General features: G+C 41.6%; 1 protein-coding gene across 1 annotated transcript in view; it reads left to right on the plus strand.

Moving 5' to 3' along the window:
- The window catches only part of GABBR2 (gamma-aminobutyric acid type B receptor subunit 2), an 847,514-nt gene that overhangs the window by 200,012 nt on the left and 629,216 nt on the right, over positions 1–18,286 (plus strand). The window contains exon 2 of the mRNA XM_054020335.1: positions 835–972. Coding sequence (XP_053876310.1) covers positions 835–972 — 138 coding nt within the window. The remainder of the gene's footprint in view (positions 1–834; positions 973–18,286) is intronic.

Raw genomic sequence — 18,286 nt, forward strand, 5'->3', positions numbered from 1 at the left:
AGGTATCAAACTGCTACTATATGAGATATAAAGAAGTTGAGGCTGTTCCAGCATAAGCCTGATAGTCACATCCCTTGCAACTTTGACTAGAATTGTTCTTCAGGCTTCATTTTTTGAGCTTACTCTCAAACTACAGTAGAGCTCTTTATAATTTAAAACAAGGAAGTAATCCAATTGTTTATAGTCATAGGATTTTAAAATTACACTTTCTTGATGTTTTGACCAATTTGTGTCTCTGTTACTTAAAAGTATTGTTTTATTATATTTTATATATGTATATGCATAAAATATAGAGGTTTTACATTTTTTAATACAAAATAATGTTATTTGCATGCGTTGACATGGATTTAGCTTTCATAACAGATGCCAGTGCATAAAATATATTCTTTGACAAATCTGTCATGTCAAGTATTAACATACTAGAGAAAATCTAGCCAAGTAGCAAAATGATTCTATTAACATTTTTAAACATCAGTACTTGTTCTTTGTCCATGCTGCTTCATTCTCCATCACAGACATTAATGGCTAACATTTTAGCTGTCAAAATTCTGGCAGAGTGGGCACAGGGGAGTTAAATGATGCAAGAAGCCTCTTCTTATAAGCTTTTGCCTCCAGTACAGAGGCTGGGCACATTGAGAGTCCTTGTGTTCAGAAAGTCCAAAGCTCAGGGTGCACGGTGCTTTGCAAGTTTGGGCACTAAGAAATCAAACCCAGTCAATTCAATGTCTGAATGTTTTGTCTGTTCAATAGTTTGTTGCTGAGTCAGTATTGTTATCTGTGATGGTCCATATTGTCAGCAATTTCTAGTTACGAAATAATTCTTTTTTTTTCCAGTGTGACAATGCAAAAGGACTTAAAGCCTTCTATGATGCAATAAAATATGGACCTAATCATCTGATGGTTTTTGGTGGAGTATGTGCAACAGTCACTTCTATCATTGCTGAATCCCTAAAAGGATGGAATTTGGTTCAGGTAAGTCATGACATATAATATATTTGACTAGTGACTGTCTTCAAATTCTTTAAAGAAATTTTTGGAAAATTAATAGCTGTCAAAAGTTTTGACTAATGCTTTGCAAAATGTTAAATGTGAATAACTATACAATAACTTTGAAGGTCAATGAGGTTATATATAAAAAGGACAATAATTTCAAATACTAATTTGAAACTTTAACTTAACACTTCCAGGGATTGGCATGTTGAGGCTTCAAAAATATATAAAAGCTGTTCAGAACATTTGTGATTAGAAATTAAAAGTATTTGGTTTACCTGGTTTGCCTTGGCAGATAGTTATGTACATTTTATGTGATATATGCCTGAAATTGTAAGATTAATGAAATACAGTATAGAGAGATCATTCAAGGAACTTGATGTGCTAATCCAGTGCCTGATCTAAAGCCCAATAAAGTGAATAGAAAGACTCCCTTTCATAGAATCATAGAATCATAGAATATCAGGGTTGAAAGGGACCTCAGGAGGTCATCTAGTCCATCCCCCTGCTCAAAGCAGGACCAATCCCCAACTAAATCACCCCAGCCAGGGCTTTGTCAAGCCTGACCTTAAAAACCTCTAAGGAAGGAGATTCCACAACCTCCCTAGGTAACCCATTCCAGTGCTTCACCACCCTCCTAGTGAAAAAGTTTTTCCTAATATCCAATCTAAACCTCCCCCACTGCAACTTGAGACCATTACTCCTTGTTCTGTCATCTGCCACCACTGAGAACAGTCTAGATCCATCCTCTTTGGAACCCCTTTTCAGGTATTTGAAAGCAGCTATCAAATCCCCCCTCATTCTTCTCTTCTGCAGACTAATCAATCCCAGTTCCCTCAGCCTCTCCTCATAAGTCATGTGCTCCAGCCCTTTAATCATTTTGTTGCCCTTCACTGGACTCTTTCCCATTTTTCCACATCCTTCTTGTAGTGTGGGGCCCAAAACTGGACACAGTACTCCAGATAAGGCCTCACCAATACTGAACAGAGGGGAATGATCATGTCCCTCGATCTGCTGGCAATGCCCCTACTTATACAGCCTAAAATGCCATTAGCCTTCTTGGCAACAAGGGCACACTGTTGACTCATAGCCAGCTTCTCATCCACTGTAACCCCTAGGTCCTTTTCTGCAGAATGGTCTCTAGTCTGTATCAGTGCATGGGATTCTTCCATCCTAAGTGCAGGACTCTGCACTTGTCCTTGTTGAATCTCATTAGATTTCTTTTAGCCCAATCCTCAAATTTGTCTAGGTCCCTCTGTATCCTATTCCTGCCCTCCAGCGTATCTACCACTCCTCCCAGTTTAGTGTCATCTGCAAACTTGCTGAGGGTGCAGTCCACGCCATCCTCCAGATCATTAATGACTTCAGTAGGCTTTGACTTTGACTTCAGTAGGCTTTGAATCAACATATCCTGAGGGCTTCACTCATTTTTTTTCTTAATCATTATTCAAGCAAACTCACTCTGACTTCAAAAGAAATTGAAATGAATAATGTTTTAGTAAAAACTAAATAAGGACCTCAGTATTTGGCCCGTACATCACATCTATTCCCAGCTGTTCCCTTCTCTATCATTCTCAAAGGTCCCACTTTGTGGGAATTTCCCCCAGCCTGCAGAATCATAGAATTTATTAATACCGATCTTTAAAACAGTCATCCAGATAGGACCAATAAAGAGCAGCATGAGATGCCTGAAGCATGATATGCCTCAAGGCCTAATGAGGAAATCCTTGTCTTCTGGCTCAGAATCTCCAGATTTACAGTGGACCATACAAACTAGCCACCCAACCTGGGGATGTCATTTGGGATCCTCCCTGGCCTATCCCTCAAACGTGAATGATTTGGAACTGGCTGCGGGAAGGCTTCTGAGCTCTACATACTGTGTATATGACCAGTGTATAACCAATAAGCTAGCAGTGATCAGAAAAGCACAAAGAGATCATTTTTAAGTTTGGTTTGGAAGTGGATAAATGACTGAATAGATGGGTAGGTTTATTTGATGGATAAAATATGCTTTTCATACTGTCCCAAGGGAAGTGTACAAAAATTGCATGTTATAAATGTATAACAATTACTTAAGTTCTGTAAGTATTGTTTTTTTACACAGGACCCTTACCTAATTCAGTGCACAGGATGGAGACACAAGGGGGCAGAATTAAGGTAGTGAAGGGGACATGCTGGAGTAGTGGGGGTGAAGGTGCAGAGAAGGGAGACTTAGCTGGCTAGCTAAGGTAGTTCACTAGTGAAGGGATAACACTCATTTCATATTAATCAGTGTGAGGCAGCACTATGAAGCTTCAAGGGCAAACTTTACCCCAACTAAATGCACTCAACTGGTGGCCTCTGGTATCCTCTTTGTTTCTTCCTGGTAACTCTTCAGAGTTGAGAGTTGTTATTTCACTTGAGTTGTCCTACCAGTATTTGTCAAGAATTTTATCCCTCCCCACAAGTCATTCAGTTTCCCTTTAAATGTCCCCTAAACACTTTCATTTTCTCTGTATTTTAAGAGTGACTCTTTGCAGAGGATTTTCTGATACTTTTTTTATGAAGGATCTTTCATAGAAACCCCAAAAAAGTATTGCTGTCAAGAGAAGATTTTATTTTTATTCCTGCACTATACTTTGGCTGGAGTTTTGTTATTCTAAGCTTAGGTAGCTTGTAAGATGTGGAAAAGGTCTCTTCCACCATAGAAATATCGAGGTATCCTGGGGGAAGAGGGCGTAGCAGTGGAAAATGTGATATTTTCATTGACTAAATGATGAAAGAACATAAATGAGAGCAGGGTTGGGGATTTCATGAAGTGTAATGGGTGGTGCAGCAGTAATGAATACAACTTTAGATATGGCTTGCAAAAAAGTAATAATGTTTGCTAGACTATACTGCCATACAGTAGGTATTATTTGTGAATTAGTCTGATGGGTACATAAGCACAAATCCTTCTGTTCACAAGGTTGAAATTTATTTAATTAGTATCCTTGATTTAAAACTTATCAGTAGGAACAATTATGCAGATCTTGGCAAATGAAGCAATAAATAGCATACAGCATCCCTGAAGACTCAAAACTACCATCCCCCCAAAACTTCAGAGGTTCAACCTAAAGGTGTGACAATGGACACTTATACGGAATCATAGAAAGTAATGTAGATGATGTAATAGTAGAAATTTAGATGAAGCCAAGAAGAGGAATAGGAGGGAAAACAATTTCTATAGATATAACTATTGGCAGTAGGCAGACCTGGCATTACACTGCAAGGAAAAGAATCTAAATTTGGCTCCCTAACCCCCATCACTCTTTTCCTGTGAAAACCACAGAGGCAGCATATTTAGCCCACAGTATATACTGATTTGATTTACACTGACCCCCTCTGGCTGGCTGAAGTGATGGCTTTTCTCCATAAAAGAGATGCTTCAGTGCAGGGCACTCCTGAAGGAGTGGGTTGAGTAGAGAAGAAGAAAATAGAGAGCAGAGGAGCAGAGTAGTTGCTTAAACATCCTTCCATTTGTTATCAAAGATAGGGATAGCTTTCCTGCTCACAGCTTGATATTTTCCCCCAAAGCTTTCTAGACCAAGTGAAAAATACTTGTGCCACCATGCTTCCAAAGCTGTCCCTCTCTTCCCCTCTCCCAAAACATCCCCCTGCAATATAAGGGAATAAAATAGTCACATGATGTTTATTATTTATTGAGTTGCAGCATTATTAATGAACTTTCTAAATAATGAATTTAACAAAATGGATTGTACCCTGCCTTCCGTGAATTTATTATTCATTCTTTCAACATCCTGACTTTTTCACTCCACTCTTTCTTTCTTATTTTAGGTCACATTTTTCACACCGTTTTGAAATTGTTGTTGCGTTTTTTCTTCTTAAGAAGGCAGACTTTAGCAAAGTCAGGGAGTTGGTAGGTAAAATCCCTTGGGAAGCAATTCTAAGGGGAAAAACAGTTCAAGAGAGTTGGCAGAAACATTAAGGGCACAAGAGCAAACAATCCCACTGCCTAGGAAAGATAGGAAGTATGGCAAGAGACCACTCTGGCTTAACCAGGAGATCTTTAATGATCTGAAACTCAAAAAAGAGTCCTACAAAAAGTGGAAACTAGGTCAAATTGCTCTCTTTAACCTCTCAGGATAGGACCAAAAGCAATGGGCGTCAATTGCAGCAAGGACGGTTTAGGTTGGACATTAGGAAAAAATTCCTAACCGTCGTGGTGTTTAAGCACTGGAATAAATTGCCTAGGGAGGTTGTGTCACTGGAGATTTTTAAAAGCAAGTGAGACAAATATCTGTCAGGGATGGTCTAGATAATACATAGTCCTGCCTTGAGTTTGGGGGCCTGGACTACAAGACACTCAAGGTCCCTTCCAGTCCTACGATTCTCTGATTCTCCCTCCCTCTGTCCCTTTATGTGCTTTCCTTTCTTACTATTCATTATGTTCTGTTCTTCTTTTCCCCTTACTTGCTGGCTCATCTCCTTCCCCAACCCATGATCTCTCTTTCTCTCTCTTACTATCTTTTTAAAAATTATCCCCACAAACATCCAGTGACATATCCATTTTAGATAGTGCCTTTTACAAACCTCAAAATATGCTGCAGAATTACAAACTACATAATAATAATTTCACCCACCACCAAAATGCAGCCACATCTTTGTAGAACACTGCAAAAGGCATATATTTCATAGATAAATTGAGAGGAAAACAACAACAAAAATACATTGGAAAATATTATGTTGCAGTTGCATTTTATCCATTATTTAAAAGGACTTGAATTTTTGCACAATGACTGAAAATTCTAGTGTGCTCATTCCTCACCACTTAAAAAGATAACAACTTCCTGGGCTTCTGCCTCACAACTCATGTGGGTTTACAAATGGCCTGCAACAACTGAAATGGGAGGGAAGACTGCTAAAGCCCTGGTAGATAAAGTCTCAGGATGACTGACTTTTTGTCTTAAAGCTATTTAATCATTCATATGCTGTAGCTGTGCAGAAGAAAGGTTTTTGCCTCTTCCATAGCATCTGCCAAAACTTGATCAGCAGATTTATTTCTGGTCCTGTATTGGTTGGCGAATGGTCTGATTTGAATACCTCCTGTTACAACTATATTGCTGATACTCTGATACTTAACTATATTGCTGGTTATTTTGTGGAGAAAATCACCCAGATTCAGACTGAGATTTCTGCATTTGTGGAAACAGTGTGTTGTCTAGAGGAGACAAATACTACATTATCTCTATTTGAGTTTCAGCCAGTGATGCTCTCTAAGTGGTCGGGTGAACTTCATCATGCAATCTGTGCTCTGGACACATGTTCTTCCTGACTGGTAAAGGTCATGAGTTTTTATTTTCCTTTGTGCTCATGATGTTTGAAAAGGTTTGCAGTCATCCAATTCACAGTGTTTGGATGCCTGAGATTTCCTTAGCCTTTATCAATCTAGGTAATGACTTAGATATGGCACAGAAACTGCTCTTGTGGCAATGATCTTCTAATGATGGATGAAGAGAAAATATTCCTATTAGTAGTATGAGCTCTATTAGTTGCATTTGATACATTGGTCATGAAATGTTAAAGATATATCCAAGTGCCTTCATTCTTATCTCTCTTAGAGGATTAAGAGGGTAATTCTTCTCTACACTGGACAGCTTTTTCATTTATATATGATTGCAACCTTTTCTTTTCACTGTAGACTTTGCAACATGATTCATGTCTTCTCAATTACTTTAGAAACCACCTTGAAATGGATCATTTCACTCTTAATTTTTTTGGCCCTAAATGTAGGACTGTGATATGCAGAATCCCCATAGTGCAAGCCACTGAAGTCAATATATATTGATCTATGTGTAAGCTTGTCTGCAAACAGGGCTGACTCTAGGCACCAGCGTTCCAAGCATGTGCTTGGGGCGACACTTCTCAAGGGGCGGCATTCCAGCCCTTTGGGGGCAGCTCTTTTCAAGGGGCTGCACTCCGGGTTTTTTTGTTTGGTTGGTTTTTTTTGCTTCAGCGGCAGCACTCTGGGGTTTTTTTGGTTTTTTTTGCTTGGGATGGCAAAAATCCTGGAGCCGGCCCTGCCTGCAAAATAGTAATTATTAGACACTGAACGTAATACTGATTTTACTGTTATGTTTGAGTTTTATTTTGCAAAGAACTCAGCTTTTTGGTAAAAATAAGTTTGTCAGAATAACTTTTGTTCAAAATTATTATTCTGCAAAACAATTTGTCAACCATGGTTTAAACAAATAAATGTGGTGTCAGGTTATTTGGATAGATAACCCTGGTTCCAGCTGCTTTGTACAACAGAGGCAGCACAAAACAGCTGAAAACTTTCCCAATACAAACTGCTGAGGTTTCTCCTTTTATAGGGCCCTATGAAATCTGCCCCTGCTGTATAGGGGTGTGGGAGGAAGAGGAGTGGGTGTGATGAAGGAGAGTCAGAGTGCTGAATACTCTAGCCAATCCCTTGTCTTCTCTAAACTATGTCAGACTGTTTTAGTCCCCAGTGTTCCCAGCACTGGAGGAGCTAAAACGTGACTTGTTTTCTCTCTGTTACCCCAACGTCTTATTTGTTCCCTTCATGAGCTCTGCCCAACATTATTTACTTACATCATGAATAACTCACTTGCAGTCTCTGGAGTTATACCACTGTAAAGCCAGTGTAAGTGAGAAGAAAATCAAGCTCAGTACATCAGGATAGGTATAAGACAAACTGACCCTTACATGTGCAGGGAAATTTCTATTTCTGCCTATACTCCAGTTGTTCTAATTACAATATCATTATTGTGTCTGGAACTTGAAAAAGACTCACTTATTTCTACAGTTACAAAGGCAACTCACATTAATTTAGGGTAGCAACTATCATGATCAAACTCTTAGACCTGAAAAGTTATTAATTGGATATCCACCCTTAAAATTCTTAAGTTTAGAGAGATGAGTTTACTTGGGCAAGTCACTTCACCTCTCTGTGGTTGTTTTTTTTCTCCCTTTCTTTCTTTCTTTCTTTTTTCCCAGGGGGAGGGATAGCTCAGTGGTTTGAGCATTGGCCTGCTAAAGCCAGGGTTGTGAGTTCAATCTTTGAGGAAACCAGTTAGGAATCTGGGGCAAAAATCTGTCTGGGGATTGGCCCTGCTTTAAGCAGGGGGTTGGACTAGATGACCTCCTGAGGTCCCTTCCAACCCTGATATTCTATGATCATACACAATAAAATCAATACATACAATACAGTAAAATGAAGAACATTTCAAAGAATGGTAAAATTAGGTTATAAGACTATGTTATCTAGCAGACAAAGGTATAACACGATCCAATGGCTGGAAATTGAAGCTGAAAGTGAGAGTAATTAACGGTCGTGGTGGATTCTCCATCACTAATAATTTTTAACTCAAGACTGGATATTTTTTCCAAAAGATATGCTCTAGGAATGATTTTGGGGAAGTTCTACAGTCTGTGTTATAGAGGTGTTCAGACTAGACGATTACATTGTCTTTTCTGGCCTTGGAATCTATGCATCTATGAAAAAAGTTGAAGGTCTTTTTTCAACAATAAAAGCACAGACCCTGATTCACCGCTGCATTACTCCCGATTTACCCCAGTATAAACTACAAATACACAAGCATTAACATCAGGGAGAATCAGACCATTATGTTTAAATTAGCTAGAATAATATTTATTCTAGGCCCACTGTGTTTAAATTAGATAGAATAATGTTATCCCAAGACTCCAGGATGAGGTACAGTAAACATTATACATCCTACCCAGAGTATAAAGTGAAACATTTAGCCGAAGGGAGCTTTTCTTTCCTTCCATCTTCTGCTCATATGTAGAAAACTAATTTAGTTTAACAAGATGAGCTGGCTTAATCTGACTTCCTAACAGTTGAAGACTGGCTTCTATCCAGTATTAATTTTATTTAAATATGATTATCTATTCCGTTTAATCTCAACCAACTTGTATCTATGTTGTTGAAACAAACAATAAGCTAGCATCACCAATACAGCTTTTGTCTTTGATCTAATGTCAGCAAGTCCAATTCATTATAAATGGAGTAAGAGGCTTATTTCAATCACTTCTTAAAATAAAACACGATACAGTCATAAATTGGGTCAAAACTATCAAACGCTAATGCTGAATCTGTGATCTATATAATCAAAAACAGAAAACATGCCCTATAGAAGAATGCTTAATTAACTCATTTGTCCAAAATATTCATTCCTTTCTATTTAGTCTTTGATCAATATGGGGACTGAATGGAAGAATGAGGTCCAGATACCAGATGAATGATCTCCTGCAACTTAGTGACAGAAGAATAAAAAAAGCTTCAGTTCAGTTCAAAGGCTACTTATAAGCATATTACCAAATAAATCCTTTTGTTTCCATTCAGATCCTCTTAGAAGCTGAGAATGTAAGATTTAAACTTTGGGCTACAGTCACACATTAACGGGGTTATTTTTCACATTACTCAGTCTAGCAAATTACATACTAACATATTAATGGACACAGTTTTTCATTTATCATGGTCCTGATTAAAACAGTATCAGGAATGTGACCAAAATAATTAACACATTTTTCGCTGAGTTAAGTGGACTCTATCATGTGGTGTGCATCTTCAACTTGGCATATGGCAAAGCATTAGTGAAATACCTGGGTACTTGCATATATTTTCTAAAAATATACAATATGAAGATTTCCAGAATGCCTAACACGATATCAACTTTCCATTTTTTATATGCTCTTTGAACCTAATTTCAAAACTTGGTTAAAAATATTCCAACATCCTAATTCAAATTTTTGACTAAGAATTTGGCTCAATAATTTGTTTGTTTAATTCCCAGTCAGGTCTCAGGGCTTTATTTGCCCTTTGTGGGTTTTTCCCCTCAGCTCTGTTGTCTCCTCCAGAGGCATTTGCAGTGGCTGATGTCCCTTAGTGAGAGAGAGAATGAGGCTAAGAAAGCCAAAGGCAAAGGGAAAGATCTATGTTCCCTGTTCCATCCCCCTTGCTGAGTTTTTCATTGGGGAGCTTGCGGGCAGAGTGCAGTTCTCCCCCACACACAGAGCAGTCTTGGCATGGTTGCCTTTATACTGCTACTGCGGGCAGTAATGGACCTAGGCATGATTGGAGGAGCCAGTTTTGCTGTACTTAGACTATCTATGATCAAGTCACCTCTTAAACTTCCCTTGGATAAACTAAATAGATTAAACTTGATAAGATGGATGATGTGATATCTTTTATTAGAACAATTTCTGTTGGTAGAAGAGACAAACTTTGGAGCTCCCCAGAGCTCTTCTTCAAGTCTGGAAAAGGTAACCAGAGTGTCACAGCTAAAAACAAGGTGGGACAAATGTGTTAATTAATCCATCCTGCCAAGCATCCTGTGCAAATTTGAACATGGGACAGATTGTTAAGCATAAGAGGTTAAGATGTTGCAAGAAACCACTTAAAATTAAATGGAAAATTAATATCTCTGCAGTAATAGGATAAATGAGGGTTAATAGGCTACCAATTGTTTTAATGAGTTATAAAACCAGTGTCTCTGTTTAGACCATGATTTTTAGTGTCTAGCAGTCTTATGAATTTAGATTCCCATGCATGTCTTTTGAAGGTGTTGTGCAAGTTTTCTTTGAGGACAAGGACAGATAAGTCAGATAGAGAGTGATTGCTTTGTGAAAAGTGTTTACCCACAGGTGACAGAATATGCTTTGAATACCACAAAACATGCTCTGAAGAGAAAGTCTTGGACACATGTTAACACACTTAAAACTGCCTTAACCAAACAAGGACACTCCATCACAGAAATAGATTGTATCATGAAACAGATCACCTAAATACCCTGAGAGAACCTTCAATACAGAAAAAAAACCTCCACTGACCACATACCCCTGGTTGTTACCTACCACCCCACACCAGAACCCATATGGGATATCATCAAACAATTAGAACCCATACTTGATGGGGACCAAATCCTGAAAGAAATTTTTCCCAACCCCCCTTTTCTGGCCTTCAAATAACACCTCAAACTTTCCAATGTCATTATTAGAAACAACCTCCCCCCCAGACTAGGATACACCAATTCAAAATGGCACCAGACCTTGCCAGAACAACAGATACAAAACCTGCAGAAATAACTCCACTGCTATGATGATCAATACTCCCATAACACACCTTTCAAGATCCATGGGTCTTACACATGCCTATCACAACATGTCATACCTCATCCAGTGCATCAAATGCCACAGCAATAATTATCTAGGTGAAACCAATCACTTCACCCTTGAATGAATACACACAGAAAAGTGATAAAAGACAAAAACACCACATCACGTGTTGGTGAACACTTTCCACAAAACAATCACTTCAAATCTGCCCTCTCAGCCCTCATCCTCAAAGGAAACCTGCACAACAACTTCAAAAGAAGAATTGGAACTTAAATTCATAACTCTGCTAGACACTAAAAATCATGGACTGAACAGAGACATGGCTTATTACTACAATCTGTAATTTACTAACCCTTCTTTGTACTATGACTGCAGAGGTGTTAATTGCCCACTTCCTTTTAAGTGGTTTCTTGCAACATCTTAACCTCTTATGCTTAAAAATCTGCCCCACCTTGTATTTAGCTGTGAGACACTGGTTACCTTTTCCAGACCTGAAGAAGAGCTCTGTGAAGCTTGAAAGCTTGTTTCTTCCTCCAGCAGAAATTGGTCCAATAAAAGTTATCACCTCATCCACCTTGTTTCTCTTTTATCCTGGGATCAGTACGGCTACACAAACTCTGCAACAAACAAAATTAGATTAAGCTTGTTTAGCCTCTCTCTATAAGACAGATTTCCAGACCTTGCATCGTTTTTCTAGCACTTTTCTCAGCTATTTCCAGTTTTTCAATTTCCTTTTTCAAATGTGTTTAACAGCATGGTCTGCCCCTTCAAAGGCCAGAGGCCTGAAGCAAGCCAGCCCTGTCCATTAGTCAGATGTAGATGAGGAGGGGACAAGTATGCCCTATAACAGGGGTCGGCAACGTTTGGCACGTGGCTCGCCAGGGTAAGCACCCTGGCGGGCCGGGCCAGTTTATTTACCTGCTGATGCAGCAGGTTCGGCCGATCGCGGCCCCCACTGGTCGCAGTTCGCTGTCCCGGGCCAACGGGGGCGGTGGGAAGCCGCAGCCAGCACATCCCTCGCCCGCACCGCTTTCTGCCGCCCCCATTGGCCCAGGACGGCGAACCGCGGCCAGCAGGGGCCGCGATCGGCTGAACCTGCTGCGTCAGCAGGTAAATAAACTGGCCAGGCCCGCCAGGGTGCTTACCCTGGCGAGACACGTGCCAAATGTTGCCGACCCCTGCCCTATAAAGACCCAGGCTTTCATTCAGGAGGGGGAAGCAGGAGCAGCAGAGAGATCCTGGGAATGGAGACAATGGGAACCTGCTGGGGGAAAAGAGCCTCCAGGAAGAAAGCCCTGGGAAGTGGTGCTCAGGTAAACAAGCAAGGAAGAGCTCTGCAGAGCAGATGCAAAGAATATAGAGAAGTGGTGCCCAGGAAGGGTGCCAAATTTATGTTTTCTTATGTTTCATAAGGACATGGCGAGACCATTGCTGAAGGTCAGCAGGGAAGAGGAGTTTTGGTGGTGGCCAAAGATTCTGTTTATGATTTCTAGTCTGTTGGACATTATCAGGTGTGGACAATGAAGAGTTGTTTGTTTTTTAATACGTGCGCACAAACAATGGTGTTGTAAAGGGGAGTTTGTGAAGCCATTATTCAAGAGCCTGAGGAGGGGAAAACAGAGGCTGAGCACCACAACATTGAATTTTGCTGCCAGGAGGCACTATGAGACACTGTTCATGACTGTGTGGAAACCAGACTTGACGTGGTATTGAAGTAATGGTCTCACTAATGTATACAGAGGCAATAGCCTTTCCTTTCTTCTACTCTATATTCTCCTGATCCAAGGATTGTGTTTGCCCTGTAAGACCACATCACACTGGGAGCTCATGTTCAGTTGGTTATCTACCATCACTCCTAAATCCCTTTCAGAGTCTCTGCTTTCCAAAATATAGATTCCCATTCTGTAAGTGTGACCTACATTCTTGTCAGCAAAACTTGTGCTTTCATCAAAAACCAATACCAAGTTTGTTTGACAAAATCTTCTATAAAACCACAATGATTGCTATTAATTATACTGTCATCATTTACTTGACTACATTCCATATTGGCCTTTTTGTGATTTTGCCCAGGATTGATATCAGGCTGACAGGTTACCCTGGTCATCTCATTTACCCTTTTTGAATGCTGGTACAACATTAGCCTTTTCCCAGTCCTCTGGAACTTCCCCAGTATTCTAAGATTTGTAAGATGTCAACTTCAATGGCCTAGAGAACTCCACAGGCAGTACATCTACTGTCGGAAGAACCTCTATTTTACCTTCTGCTGTGCACTGACGATATTTGGCTGATAACAAATGTGTTAATTAATTCATCCTGCCAAACATCCTGTGCAAATTTGAACACCCATCATATTCAGCTTGATACATTACCTCCACAAATTCCAAATCTGCTCTTCCCACTATTTACAGAGAGAAGTTATCTAGAAAAGAAGATCTTATTACTAGGGTGTTGAATAGGTCTGAATTTAGTTTAGAAACCAAAATCCAGCATCAATTTCTATTTAGCTAAGGAGAAGGCTGCTGGGAAGTTGTGTAAAGTCCCAAAGTTAAAGAGAAAAGGCTTTTGTACCTGTCCTTTCACAGTGTGGTTTGTGAAGAGGGTACAAAATGACTTTTCTCCCATGCCTGCTCAGGTGAGGAAAGCTGAGACTCTGGAGAACAATTGAGGGTTCTGGCTTTGTCCTCTGTGTCTCCCCTTATGGGCATAACTTACACTTTGAGAAATATTGCCCTCCACAATATGGTGGAAATAGCTCCTGTGACAGACTGACAATATCTTGTAATAAACTGGACAAACCTGATGGAAGTAATATAAAGTTTATTGAATTAAGTTAAACTTTATTGAATTAGGTTTAATATCCTTGGGATCTATTGTATTACAAATGCAATTGTGTATGTGTTATTGTGGCAATGTATATACTTTCTCTAATGGGGGGGATACTAATGTAACTCCTCCCTGATCAGCCTTTTCAAGCCACCCCACTGGAGAGGTTCAGATATACTAATTCAAACTGAATTTTCCAGGAACCAACAGGATTTTTTAGGTAAATAGCCTGGTTTTAAGCTGCCTCAGGGCCTTCTTCCTTATCCAACAAACACACAGGACCCCAGTCCATAGAGGGCCCCAATCCTTAGAGAAGGGTTGGAGGTCCTGAGCCTACTGAGGCCCTAAGACTTGTGCTAGTTCTGATCTTAGGATGTTATGAACTTATAACCACAGAGGAGACCCCTTTGTGTGGTTTTGAAGGATTCACCTGCCAGAGTCCATGTTGAAGTTGGAATGTCTCTGGTAAGCTTATTAGCATGTGTATCCGTTCTTCTGTTACTTCGAATGTTTTCTCTGCAGTGCTCTTGCCTTAAGAATAAAATAGGCTTGCATAGAAAGATCTATGTGGTGTCTATAACTGTGGGAAGTCACACTGTTAATTGTCTCTGAAGAGAAAGCAATCAGGTGTGCTTGGGCATCTTGCCTCTGCTAGGAATAATACAGTGAAGGCAGTGCAGCCTAGACATACCCTGGTCAGGAGGGACCCTGGGGAGCTGGAAGTCTGAGAGTGGATACCCTTGTTGGACCACTGTGGGGAAATACAGGTGCAGTTGCCCTGAACTGTGACAGACCCTTGGCCCCTAACATCTCCACAGGTCTGGCTAGTTACTTGGAATACATTTGAGATTATGGGCCAATTTAGAGTTACATTATAATTTTTCAGAAAAGTGAAAAAGTTGGAAAAAATTGTTTTGGGTTGAACAAAATGTTTTCTTTTTTTTTCATTTTGGTTTTTTTTTAAACCCTTTTAAAAAAATAAAATTAACGTAAAATTTAAAATAAAAAATCATCTTGATTTTTTTTTCAACCAAAACAATTCAGCAAATTCTACACAAATTCACAAAGTGTTTTTGGTTGACCCAAATCTGCATTTTTTCATCCCCCCCAAAATTGTTTAATCCAAAAACATTTGCTCAGCTCTAGTCATTTAATTTCTTCATCAAAGTCAGTTTCTTCTGGTGCTGCTCCGTGTAGCACCTCTTGAGAGTTCTCTGCCCATTGTGCTCTTTATTCTTGTTTTGTTGTTAAAGACTTTCCTTGACAGGCCCTCTGGCTGGTGTAAATTTCTCAGTTAGGAACTTGCTGAGATGACAAAGTGTTTTACTATCATCTCTTTCAGGAGATGCTTCAACTTCTTTGGCAATCTTATCCATATCCTAGCCTCTGTTTGCCAGAAGCTGGAAATGGGCGACAGGGGATGGATCACTTGATAATTACCTGTTCTGTTCATTCCCTCTGGGGCACGTGGCATTGGCCACTGTCAGAGGACAGAATACTGGGCTAGATGGACCTTTGGTCTGACCCATTATGGCCATTCTTATGTTCTTAGGCATTTCCTTGCTCTGTTCTCGAGCTGCTTTTTACTGCTTTATCCTTGTTTCATACAGATTTTTTTTGCTGTTTCTTTTTCTGGAGGTGTAATGTTTGCTTTGGCTTGTTTCCTTTCTTTGACACAGCTCCACTAATCCTCATTAATCCAGACTTTAGATTTGCTTGTCAGGAAACCAACTACAGTTATGGTGGCATCTATGATAGTGTAGGGTTACCATATTTCCTCATTAAAAAAAGAAGACACTCCACGGGGCCCTGGCCTCGCCCCTTCCCTGCCCCGCCCCAACTCTGCCCCTTCCCCACCCCAACTCCACCCCCTCCCCTGAATGCCCCGCATTCCCCCTCCTCCCTCCCAGTCACGAAACAGCTGCCCGAGCGCTACCGGCTTCACGGTTTGTGGGCAGTCCCCAGACCTTCAGACCCTGCGCCCCCTCCCGGGCTCCGACTGCGCTTGGGAAGCGCCTGGCCAGGGGCGCAGGGTCTGGAGGTCTGGGGGCTGCCCGGCAAATCGTGAAGCCGGTAGCGCTCGGGCAGCTTGGCTCTTCAGCTACACAGAGCTGAGGTGTCTAGGGGGAGCAGCAGCAGCCGCTGTGAGGGAATCCGCCTGCAGCTCGCAGCCTGCGGGAGCTACAAGGTATGCAGGGGACTGGGGCAGGGATGCCGGCAAAGCTATTTTCCTGGACATGTTCGGCTTTTTGGCAATTCCCCCCGGACAGGATTTGAGGACCAAAAAGCCGGACATGTCTGGGAAAAAACAGACGTATGGTAACCCTACCTAACTGCCCCCCAGGACTCCACCCCCTACCTAAGCCTCCCTGCTCCTTGTCCCCTGACTGCCCCCTCCTGAGACCTTCCCCTCCATCCTAACTGGCCCCCTAGGACCCTACCCCCTACCTGTCCCCTGACTGCCCCAACCCTTATCCACCCCCCCACCCCCAGACAGACACCAGGGACTCCCACGTCCCATCCAACCACTCCCCACCTCCTGACAGCGCCCCCTCCAGAACTCCCGACCAATCTAAACCCCTCTGCTCCCTGTCCCCTGACTGTCCCTCCTGGGACCCCTGCTCCTAACTGCCCTCCAGAACCCCACCCCCTACCTAAGACTTCCTGTTCCTTGTCCCCTAACTGCCCCCTCCTGAGACCCCCCACCTTAACTGCCCCCCTAGGACCCTACCCCCTACCTGTACCCTGACTGCCCAAAACCTTACACCCCCAACCCCCAGACAGCCCCCCCGAACTCCCAACCCATCCAACCCTGCTCCCTGTCTCTTGACTTCTCCCTCCAGAACCTCTCTGCCTCTTCTCCGACCCCTTTACCGTGCCGCTCAGAACAGCGTGTCGGGCTCCACACACAGCCTGACGCGCTGCCGCGCTCCCCCACGGAGCACATAGCCCGGTTCCCACCCTCGCAGAGTGCTGCTGAGCGGCGTGCTGGACAGGGGGAGGAGCTCCAGACTGCCAAAGGCCCGAATGTCCGGCGACCTGCGAATGCAGGGAGGGAGGGAGTGAGTGAGTGAGTGAGTGATCTCAGCTGCAGGGGAGAGGAGGGGGAAGCGGAGGAGGGGCTCTCTCTGGCAGCCGGAGCCCAGTGCAAGTGGCACCATCCGGCCGGCTGCCCTGTCAGCCACGCGCGCTTTGCATGGGGGGGGGGAGTCCGGACATTTACAAATTCCCCCCAGACGCTATTTTTAACTCAGAAAAGCCGGACATGTCCGGGGGAATCCGGACGATTGGTAACCCTATGATACTGTCATGCAGAAAGGAGCATGGCATGTCAATATTAACTTTTGTGGTGGATCTGTTTTTCAGTTCAATTTGATATTGCTGCTGTAAGATCTTGCTTATTAGCCTTTTGTTGTCCATTTTCTTGGTGGTTTTTGCAATTTTGTTTTTCTTCAGTTTGATTTTCACCACACATAAATTATGGTCATGCCTAATGTCAGTTCCTCATACCCTAAAGAGTTTATTTAAATTTCCTTCCAATACATACCTGGCCAGTCTAGTTCCTGGTGACTCCATGTGGGGACTTCCAATATACTTTATGGATATTTTTGTATGAGAATAGTGTTCCAACAATGATGACCACTGATTCAGGCACAGTTTTACCAGTCTTTCACTAATCTGATTTTGGGAACTGAGGCCACAGATGCTAAGTGCTTTCTCAACTCCATTGTTGTCATCCCAAAACTTGCCTTTAGTTCCCCATTACAAAGCAGATGTGACACTTGGGAATATGTTCAGTCCGAATTTGTAGGCAATGATAGAACTTTATCTTAGATCACATCATTGTGCACAGAAATAAACCACAGTGCCATACAGAAGAGTAAGAAAGGGCTGGGATGGTCCTCGGGTTACTTTAGGGGCAAGCACTTATTTTACATTAATTCCATGTGGCTCAAGTTACACTGTCTTGAGCACAGACCCAGCACAGGAGCCTTCTTTCCCAGCCCAAAGCAGCATATGGCCTTCCTCAAGACAGGATAGCCTCATGCACAGTTTGTGTAGCCCTTAACTTGAATCAGAATTTGACTATTTTTCTACCACATTATTTCCAAACTTATATTTTTCTTAACCAAGAAGGGTGTCTGAAATGTAGTTATCCGTGTATTATCTCAATTTCCAGCCATGATTCAAATCAGAGAGAATTGATTTTCTAAATTTTGGTATCATTCCTTTTTTTTTTGAGTCTACAGTAGCTTGAAGTTTCCAGACTATACTAAGCAATCACACATTCCAATGTTCCATTTTCAAGTCTCAAAGTCACAGGAAGTGAAAG

This window comes from Malaclemys terrapin, chromosome 2 (assembly GCF_027887155.1).
Source record: "Malaclemys terrapin pileata isolate rMalTer1 chromosome 2, rMalTer1.hap1, whole genome shotgun sequence".
Classification (NCBI taxonomy): domain Eukaryota; kingdom Metazoa; phylum Chordata; order Testudines; family Emydidae; genus Malaclemys; species Malaclemys terrapin.